The 10,784-nt window shown below is 41.5% G+C and overlaps 1 protein-coding gene across 5 annotated transcripts; it reads right to left on the reverse strand.

Annotated features, from left to right (window-relative positions):
- Positions 1–4,376: 4,376 nt before the first annotated feature.
- On the reverse strand, positions 4,377–10,654 carry LOC115176528 (cleft lip and palate transmembrane protein 1-like protein). 5 transcript variants are annotated; one of them, XM_029736562.1, is made up of 17 exons: positions 9,910–10,648; positions 9,606–9,697; positions 9,207–9,387; positions 8,944–9,083; positions 8,685–8,784; positions 8,449–8,566; positions 8,243–8,337; positions 8,064–8,148; positions 7,560–7,663; positions 7,340–7,405; positions 7,102–7,152; positions 6,923–7,005; positions 6,785–6,819; positions 6,184–6,239; positions 6,044–6,088; positions 5,669–5,784; positions 4,377–5,380 (listed from the first exon to the last, which is right to left on the reverse strand). In XM_029736562.1, the coding sequence occupies exons 1-17, from the start codon at positions 10,111–10,113 to the stop codon at positions 5,302–5,304; spliced, it is 1,650 nt and encodes a 549-aa protein (XP_029592422.1). In that variant the 5' UTR covers positions 10,114–10,648; the 3' UTR covers positions 4,377–5,301. The 5 variants fall into 5 exon arrangements, with proteins under 5 accessions (XP_029592422.1, XP_029592423.1, XP_029592425.1 ...); XM_029736563.1 differs by having other exon boundaries at positions 8,685–8,763; positions 9,910–10,645; XM_029736565.1 differs by lacking the exon at positions 5,669–5,784 and having other exon boundaries at positions 9,910–10,654.
- Between the last annotated feature and the right edge of the window lie 130 nt (positions 10,655–10,784).

Here is a 10,784-nt window from a genome sequence, read left to right on the forward strand (position 1 = left end):
TATTTTGCAACAAAGCCTCCTTCACTCACGCTGCCAAACATACCCTCGTAAAACTGACTATCCCACCGATCCTCGACTTCGGCGATGTCATTTACAAAATAGCCTCCAACACTCTACTCAGCAAACTGGATGCAGTCTATCACAGTGCCCTCTGGTTTGTCACCAAAGCCCATATACCACCCACCACTGCGACCTGTATGCTCTTGTCGGCTGACACCACCTGGCATGTACGTCCGGGATGACTGGGAGCTCACCCCTGGTGACGCACTGGGCCGTCCGCAGCACCCTCTGTAGGCCCTTCCGATCGAGGGTGATGTAGTTTATGAAAGTTTGATACCAGCTGCACAGCATAGGGTAACCTGTCATCAGCATCTGGCTCAGAGGAGCATTCCTTGGAGACGAGGCCAAACAATTTAAAGAGGCACTGCCATGCCTTCTTCAAGGCTGTTCTGGTGTGAGAGGACCATGTTAAGTCCTCAGTGATGTGGACATAGAGGAACTTGAAGCTCTTGACCGGGATAGTGTTTCCCGGGATGATGGTGTTGTGAGTCATGACCAGTCTTTCAAAGCACTTCACGGCTTATGTATTAATATTATTATTATTATTATTAAAGAATGTCGTAAGGAGAAAAATGTATTTAATCCATTTTAGAATAAGGCTGTAAAGTAACAAAGGGCACTGCCTTCGGAAAGTATTCAGACCCCTTGACTTTTTCCACATTTTGTTACATTTCAGCCTAATTCTGAAATGGATTAAATAAAAAAATGTCCTCAGCAATCTACACACAACATCCCATGATGACAAAAAAAGTTTTTTTAACATTTTTTGCAAATGTATTAAAAATTAAAAACAGTAATACCTTATTTATAGTATTCAGACCCTTTGCTATGAGACTTCAAATTGAGCTCAGGTGCATCCTGTTTCCATTGATTGGAGTCCACCTGTGGTAAATTCAATTGATTGGACATGATTTGGAAAGGCACACACCTGTCTATATACGGTCCCACAGTTGACACTGCATGTCAGAGAAAAAACCAAGCCATGAGGTTGAAGGAATTGTCCATAGAGACAGGATTGTATCAAGGCACAGATCTGGGGAAGGGTACCGAAACATTTCTGCAGCATTGAAGGTCCCCAAGAACACAGTGGCTAAAAAAATTCTTAAATGGAAGAAGTTTGGAACCCCCAAGACTCTTCCTAGAGCTGGCAACCCAGCCAAACTGAGCAATCAGGGGAAAAGGGCCTTGGTCAGGGAGGTGACCAAGAACCCAATGGTCACTCTGACAGAGCTCTAGAGTACCTCTGTGGAGATGGGATAACCTTGTAGAAGGACAAGCATCTCTGCAGCACTCCACCAATCAGGCCTTTATGGTAGAGTGACCAGACGGAAGCCACTCCTCAGGAAAAGGCACACGACAGCCCGCTTGGAGTTTGCCAAAAGGTACCTAAAGGACTGTCAGACCATGAGAAATACGTTTCTCTGGTCTGATGAATACAAGATTGAACTCTTTGGCCTGATGCCAAGCGTCACGTCTGGAGGAAACCTGGCACCATCACTTTGGTGAAGCATGGTGGTGGCAGCATCATGCTGTGAAGATATTTTTCAGCGGCAGGGACTGGGAGGCTAGTCAGGATTGAGGCAAAGATTAACGTAGCAAATTACAGCGAGATCCTTGATGAAATCCTACTCCAGAGCACTCAGGACCTCAGACCCTAAGCACACAGCCAAGACAACACAGGAGTGGCTTCGGGACAAGTCTCTGAATGTCCTTGAGTGGCCCAGCCAGAGCCCGGACTTATAATAGCTGTGCAGCAATGCTCCCCATCCAACCTGACAGAGCATGAGGATCTGCAGAGAAGAATGGGAGAAACTCCCCAAATACAGGTGTGCCAAGCTTGTAGCATCATACCCAAGAAGACTTGAGGCTGTAATCGCTGCCAAAGGGGCTTCAACAAAGTACTGAGTAACGATTCTGAATACTTGTGTAAATGTGATATTTCTTTTTTTTTTCAGCAAAAATGTATTAAAAACCTGTTTTTGCATTGTCATTATGTGGTATTGTGTGTAGATTGATGAGCAAAAATAACAATTTCATCAATTTTAGAACGAAGCTGTAACCTAACAACATTTTGAAGAAGTGAAGGGGCACGGTAAACACAAAGCCCACAGACCGCAATAACCTGCTATGTGCGGATAGTATGCATCCCCTTCCCCTCAAGAAGGGTCTACCATATAGCCAGTTATGCAGAGTTAAACCAATCTGTGGCCACCAGTCAGATTTTGTCAGCAATGTTAAGAAAATTACAGATAAATTAAAAATGAGAGGCTATAAAGACAAAACTCTTCATGCTGCTGTGAATGAAAACCAAGAGAGGCATCGCAAAAAACCAAGGAGAAGAGATAACATGGAGATCCTACTACTACAGAGGGAGGCCTACTGGATATCCTATCTAAAAACATTGACACCTAGTGGTCTGAATATTGATTCTGATCTCAGTCCCTTCTTCTGAACAATTCTTCTCTCTTCTTTTTTCTTTTCTTCTCTCTTCTTTATGAAGGCTTATAAATGAATATATTCTTTCTACAGCTTATCAGCGTACACCCAATATGATCCCCCCCGTTGATGATGCTTATTATGCATTATGGTTGAACCAAAAGATTACATGTAACAATGGTATAGAATCAGCTTGATCCCCTCTGTCGAAGACGCTTGGACCTTCTTTTTTTATATTTTCAGTGGTCTTGTTAACAAACACGCCCCCATAAAGAAAATGAGAATTAAAACAGGTTCAGCCCCTGGTTAGACCGTGATCTTGCAAAGTTACTCCACCTCAAGAATTGCATTTGGCGAAAGGCTCGGCACACGCATACTCAGGCTGACTGGCTATCGTTCAGTCAAATTAGAAATAAGTGCACTCAGGCTACCAGAAGGCCAAAGTTAGTTACTTTAAGGAGCAGTTCTCTCTCTGTGGGTCTAACCCCAAGAAGTTCTGGAAAACGGTTAAAGACCTGGAGAATAAACCCTCCTCCTCACAGCTGCCCATGTCCCTTAATGCTAATGATGTGGTTGTTACTGACAAGAAGCACATGGCTAAGCTCTTTAATCCCCACTTTATTAAGTCAGGATTCCTATTTGACTCAGCCATGCCTCCTTGCCCGTCCAACATTTCCTCATCTCCCACCCCTTCTAATGCGACTATCCCCAATGCTTCTCCCTCTTTTTCCCCTGCCCCGCAACAAAGTTTCTCCCTGCAGGCAGTCACTGAGTCCAAGGTGCTAAAGGAGCTCCTTAAACTTGTCCCCAAAAAAACTTCTGGGTCAGATGGTTTAGACCCTTTCTTCTTTAAGGTCGCTGCCCCTACCATCGCCAAGCCTATCTCAAACCTTTTAACCTGTCTTTCCTTTGGAGGTTCCCATTGCTTGGAAGGCAGCTACGGTCATCCTTTATTTAAAGGGGGAGATCAAGCTGATCCTAACTGTTATAGGCCTATTTCTATTTTGCCCTGTTTATCAAAGGTTTTGGAAAAACTTGTCAATAATCAATTGACTGGTTTTCTTGATGTCTATAGTATTCTCGGGTATGCAATCTGGTTTCCGCTCAGGTTATGGATGTCACTGCAACCTTAAAGGTCTTGAATCATGTCACCATTGCCCTTGATTCTAAGCAATATTGAGTTGTTATTTTTATTGACTTGACCAAAGCTTTTGATACGGTAGACCATTCCATTCTTGTGGGCTGGCTAAGGAGTATTGGTGTCTCTGAGGGGTCTTTGGGCTGGTTTGCTAACTACCTCTCTCAAAGAGTGCAGTGTATAAAGTCTAAAAATCTGCTGTCTCAGCCACTGCCTGTCACCAAGGGAGTATCCCAAGGCTCGATCCTAGGCCCCACACTCTCCTCAATTTACATCAACAAAATAGCTCAGGCAGTAGGAAGCTCTCTCATCCATTTATATGCAGATGACACAGTCTTACACTCAGCTGGCCCCTCCCCGGAGTTGATGCTAATATTATGTACAATATATAGTTATGTTTCCATATGATAACAATAGCGTAATATATTCCATATGCTGTAAACTATTGTCTTAACAGTTTCACTCAATTCATTCTAATCGACCTAATAATTATGACATACCCCTCACTATTGTCATTGGTTGCACTAATTGCACTGTTTGTCTACAAAACCTGGTTCAATCATTCATGGCATTAGTGTTTTACCCAGTAGATTACTGGGACTGTATTAGTATGGACTGTGCAACTCTGTGTTTTTATAGCTTACAGTGTTTTCGCTGTTGGTCAGCACCTCTACACTAAATAATTGTCTTTGTGTGTATGCCAGCTAACGCTTTTCATTAGTCATGACAATGCAACAGAGAAACACATAAATCATTTAATTGTAATAATTTAATCAAAGAGGAAAGGCATTCCATAAACCCTGGTAGAAGGATGTGATTCAAAAACAGGCTACACTTCCTACTTAATTTTTAAAGACCTTACAGTATCTTCATTATTTAAAAGTACAGTTGATTCCTGATAAGTGCGCATTGTATAAGTGCAAAAAACTTCATTAGTGCATTGTAGCTCAATCGTCCCATTTCAAATACAGCCTGGATAGATACAGGTTATGGGCATGTTCCGGTTAGCTCTCACATATGACTGTCCAAAGCCATTGAATTTATCAGGAGTTCACTGTACTTCACGTTACTCCATCTTTTGTACATGTTTCTCATTCCCCCCCTTTAGCACCCATCTATACATGTACTTTTCTCAAACAGGAAGTAGAGGACTGAAAGAACAAGCAGAAAACAGTACAGCAAGGAGCTGACAACACTGCATTCTTGTGGACAATATGGAGCAGTGCAGGCAGAGTGGGCAGCTTTATGCTTCAGTAGGCTACATCCTGGTTATATCTGGTAACATGGAGCAGTGCAGACAGGGCGAGGGGCAGCCTCCTTTTTCAAGTGTTAATGTCATGTCCACAAGTACAGTGAAATGCCTTTCTTGCAAGCCTCAAACCTAACAATGCAGTAATCAATGTGCATCACCAAAAAAAAGGTTCATGCTTCTGTAGGCTACATACGGGTTGGTCAAACTTCTAACACATGGAAATATCAGTGGTTAATGATGAACAACACAGGGTTGACTAAAAATAAGCTGTATTCTCTACGAATTGTGAACTTTACTAAAGGCTTCTAATAAACCCTGATGCACCCTCAGAGAGCCTCCCATGCTGTTTACAACCCCACCATGTGCTGGTATGTTTCCTTCATTCAACCATGTTTTCTGGTGATGACCTCAGTCATCATTGGGCTTTGAGTTTCCTGTGGTTGTGGTGGCATGATCCATACTCACGACATCTGGTCTTGTTCGTAGAGTAAAGCCTACAGGGGGTGGGGGGCAGATAGAGAAGTAAATGAATGAGATCACATGTTTGGTTAACTGTCAGAAACCAAACCCCTGATCATCCAGGTCAATAGATCACAGGAGGGCTCAGAATGATGAACAGTTAAATCATCTAATAACGAGTGACTATAGGGCAATATCCCAAATGGTACCCTATTCTCTAAAGTGCACTACTTTTGACCAGAGCCATATGGGAATAGGGTGCAATTTGGGACGTAGTCTAGAGTATTTCAGGGTCACTGACAGCTGAACTATGTCCCACCCACCTCCTCTGGTAAAGGTAGAGGAGAAACAGAATCTCATCCCTGAAGCAGCCCAGCTGGTGGGATGGGTGTGTGCTGAAGACACAGGTGAAGGCATCGTTGACGAATGTATTGACTGCCTAAAGAGAAGGCACAAGAGTGCTTAATTCTAACTCTGAATGCACCCCCAATGAAACCCTATTCCCAACATAGTGCATTACATTTGACCAGGGCCCATAGGATGCACTATGGAATAGAGGGCCATTTGGGATGCATATAGTGTCAACGTGAAGAAGAACAGACAGCTTGATGACACTTTAGATGGACTTTAGTTAAGCAACTGCTTATCGCTCCAACAACAATGAATTATACTATAAAACAGTTACTGTTGCTACTCACTTTATACATCAATACGTTCCATTGCAAATGGCCCACGGACTTCAACTGAAGAAGAACAAGAAAAAGTGAAGATTTGTGCCAAAATAGAACATTTTACTCAGGGCCCATTATGCTCTAAATTAGGACAAAGTAGGACAAACCTTGAAGTTAATGAACAGCTGAGGAGCCATAGAGAGGAATCCAAAAGCATAAATCCCTGCAGGGGGAAGCCCAGTTTCAGTTGGAATTATTGATATTACCCACTAATACAAGATGTAGGATCTTAATTTGACCTTTTGTCAAAGCAAAATAATGCTGCGGCAACATGATTTGAACATTTAGTCCATGTTGCTTGACTGGTGGTTAAGCTATTAGCTGGCCAAAAGTAGGCTATATGTAAAGTGCAATAACGTTAGTGTGTTAGTGTGGGTTTTCAGTAAATCACAAAGCTTATCTGCATTTGGCAGTGCAGGAAAATTCTATGCAACAAAAGTGATCAAATTAAGATCCTACATCTGTAGTTGCTAATAAAAAAAATAACATATTGGCCATGATAAAGTAGCCTTGTGAAACCAGCCTGATCTCTCGGTAGGTCACATTCTGTTTCACTTCACAGTACAACAAACAGTGAGTGCAGCGTTCAGTCTGCTTGACCAGGCTAGTGTTAAAGATCTATATAAAATATTGTATTTGTGTGATCAATTGATATTAAATTCAAAACATACTCTATCAAGCCTCCTTGGGGGTTATGTGTAAACTTACCACTGACAAGGCTGTTGATTAACCATGAATAGTAGCTGTCAAAATAAAATCTGAATATTAGATACGTTGATGATCAATGTCCTCATCAAACCTATTTATTTATATTTTAAATACAATTAAACTCCAGACTTGTCTTACTTTTTATACCTCAGGTACACCAGAGAGAAGATGGCTCCACTAATAGACAGAGGGTACACTAAATAAGACAGGCATTTCATTGCCTAGAAAATGGAGAACTGCATTAGAAAATACTTGTCTGCTTGATTTATGGTATTAGTGTTAAGAGGAACCAAACATACCACTAATTCAGCACTTACCTGTGTGTCATGTTGTATAGTCTTTCTCTCTGATTCATCAAATTTACCAACCTGAAGACAACCAGTTTCAAGGAATAATCCTGAATTTATACTACTGTTTGTTTTTAACACTAAAAGATACATTTTTTTCAATCTGTTTTTTTCAATAAGATTCTTAATTAAAATCAACATGTACTCATTGGCCCTCCATGCACACAACGTGAATAAACAATATATATACACATTTTTTAATACTTACATGAACTATGGACCTAGAGGTTCTCCACTGTAGCTGTATTTTGGAAACCTTTTTGACCTTCCATACCTACAGGTATGTATAGAGGGAGAAGAAGGAATTCATGAGATCTGGTATGGTAACACTGAACCTTCTGCCATCCGCAGCTATGGTTGGCAAAAAGCATTGATTATTTGTATTGATATTCTAAATCCTTTCCAAACTGCTGATTCATGGCAGATACCTCAATTGTGGTTCCTATTCCAACAGGAATAAGACCTAGCAAGCTGCTTCGTTCCTCCAGCATTTTCAGGAGAATCACTATGGTGCTAAAGCATCTCCACAGCACTGGAACAGAACAGCATAGAGAAACAGATAGAGCTGGGTTAGTGCTGAGGTAGATGGGAGTAGATCAGTAGATTTGTGTGCTGCTGGAGGTAGTGTTTGTGGGCAGATGGTGGGATTATCCAGAGGCCTGCCTTGGCTAACTATCTGTAGTAATGATACCCAAATCTGCACAAACACCACATATCTGTCCCAAATGGTACCCTATTCCCTATGTAGTGCACTACCATGGTCAAAAGTAGTGCACTATAGAGGGAATAGGGTGCCATTTGGAACGAATTTCAAGCCTGACACCTCATCTTCCCTAACTCAGTTAGGAAATTGGCATGAAAACTTGGATGCATAAATAAGAACATGAAATGCATTATTATAAAGATGTATTTTACTCCTCCCTCACTCGTACCTGTTTTGCGAGACATGCCCACCATGTTTTTCTTCTTCCTCCAAAAGCTTATGTCATTTTTAAAGGCCAGGAATTCAAATATGAACTGAAACATTAGACAAAGAAAACTGTAGATGGCTGACATGATTTGAAATGATCTTTGTGATAGAATTAATGAATTCTAATAGAAAATCACTTACATGGAATGCAGTCACCAGGGTAGTCAATGCTAACAGGTACAAGTTGTTGTCCACAAGAACACCTTTGATTTCATCTATATTCACCTCAGTGAACCCTGTAATAAATGAAGCAAAAAAAGTTATTTTACAAGAAGTTGACAAACGTATATGTTATCTCTGTAGTTTAAAAGGAGGGCTAAAGTTTAGGACTAAAGTAATAAACTAACCAAAACGTTTCAGTGAAAACATTACATCCTGCATGTGGATCCAGAGACGGAATTGCCTCAGCGATAGGCCTTCGTAGGATATTGTAAGAGGTAGTTTGGTTGTGGAGCCGTTAATCTCCTACAAACACATGTTGTAAAAACAAGTATCCTCCAAGCCCTCTTTGTGAGGTATGTTTTAATGTTCTTGATTAGTATTTATAACTGTAATATAATTTACATGAAGAGTAACATCTCACCATCATGTCCTTTACCCTGACGCTGAGTTCATCAATGTGTAAAAGTGGGAGATATACCATCCTGTTTTCATCCTGAAATCTAAAACACGAGACAAAATATCTGAAATACAAAACATCAATATTTCTCACCATCTCTGTAGCTAGCTCTGCATAATGTGAGTGATGCTGTGCTATATAAGTGTATTTTAGGCCTTATAGCGCACACCCACTCCCAAAATAAACACACTCACACAATACAAACATTATATATGAGACTTACACTCTCATGTAGCGCCGGACATCACTTGGCAAGGTCCCTCTGTTGAAGGTGAAGTCCTCTGACATCATGTTTAGGGTTAGACGGGACCTCCAGTGAGAGATGGGTCTGTCTACTTCTCGAGGAGCAGTGGCAGCATGTTTCTGAGAAAACGCAAGACCAGGAGAAGCCATGAAAGAGATGATCAAATGGGTCAACCAAACAGAGGACTTAAAGATGATCTTTTGCCAGTCCAGAATGAAACAGGAATTGTTTAGTTGTCTTACTTTGAGGACCTCTTTAGCAGAGCTGAGATTTCCTCTGGACATCATGTAGGTGCTGAGCTGGGCAACATGATGGACCTGCCGGTTATCCTGCAAGGGAGACACTCCAAACTTGTGTACATAAACCAATGTGTGCAGAGTCCCGTTGTTACGTGTTGCCAACGGCAGGGATACATTCACCACCCTTTAAATCAAGAAAAGCAATGGTGACAGGTGAGAGATATAGGCTTCTGTCCCAAATGACACCATAGTGTCTATATAGTGCACTACTTTAGACCAGGGACTATAGGGAATACAGTGCCATTTGGGATGCAACCCATAACCTTATCTTTATACTCAACTAAAAGTGACATGCTATTTTTACGCCACATGACTGCAGATTTAAATGGGACTTCGGCCTACCTTTCAAATTTAGAATGTATGTCAAAGTCATCTATCTTGATGATGAGGTTGAGTTCACTGTGGTCAGGCCTCAAACTGGAGAAAATGCTGAGCTGTTAAAATAAATGAGACTTCACAATGATTCAATTCAATTTATCTTTATGGGCTCTGAAAGACACTTCTTGTGCACCATGGTCACTAATTAAATTGTGATACATGAATTCTCTGACCAAATACAATAGCTAAAGATGATTAATTGTACTAAAAACCTACCCTAAATCTAGGGTTTCACTGCAGTATGTGTAAGATCAAGGCCACTATTTACCTGGAGACGGGGTCTTTCTGCAAGGTAGGAAAAAATGCAGTCTCCTTTACCTTTCTCACAAGGCTTGGTGTATACAAAGCCATAAATCACCCAGCAGGTGTGTGACATATACACGACGAACACTCCTAGTAATATCTTTGTCAGATAAGTCCTTTTGAATAGGTCCTTCGAACTCGTCGGCTTTGAATAGCACGAAGGGAACATACTGGTATGAAATGTAAAAATAAAAAACGACCAAAACGAATGGTGGACATTGACAGCTAAAGCTAGGAGTATAGGACCACAAAATATACAATTTGTCAAATCAGGCGCATCACGCCGCTCGGCATCTTGTAAGCCAGAACTGTATCCAGGCAGCACGCGAAGACGCCTACGGTTCGGTGGTGGTGGTGTTGACGCGGATAACGCCTCCCCGTTCCGCGTCAGGTGAAATACAGGGTGACGATTGGGTGCCACAGTGGTAACCACAATGTGAAAACACAACCCTCAATGTAATGTATCTTTTCAGCATAGGGAAATTACATTTCGTGGATAAATTGGAAAATATTTAGGGTGTTTTGTTTCTTCCCGAACATATACGGAAGTCTCAAGTAAAGTTTTCTTTCGTTGAACAACGTCATTGGTTGAAACTGATTCATCCTCTCGAGTTCAGGGTCATGCACGAGCACGTGTTACTGTAACACCAAAACACCCGGATGCCTGCCCGTTGTAGTTGCTCAGAACTAGCTGTCCCTGTGTTACGGAGGAATAACGTATCTTGGATTTAGCTATACCAGCTGCAAGCCTATTGTTATTTGCTATTTTAATCACATATGGCACATTTTTGCGACTGTGCGACACGTTTAGAAGTTCGTTCAGGAAGCACGAGCTAGTCT

The sequence above is a fragment of the Salmo trutta genome, chromosome 37 (genome assembly GCF_901001165.1).
Source record: "Salmo trutta chromosome 37, fSalTru1.1, whole genome shotgun sequence".
Taxonomy (NCBI): domain Eukaryota; kingdom Metazoa; phylum Chordata; class Actinopteri; order Salmoniformes; family Salmonidae; genus Salmo; species Salmo trutta.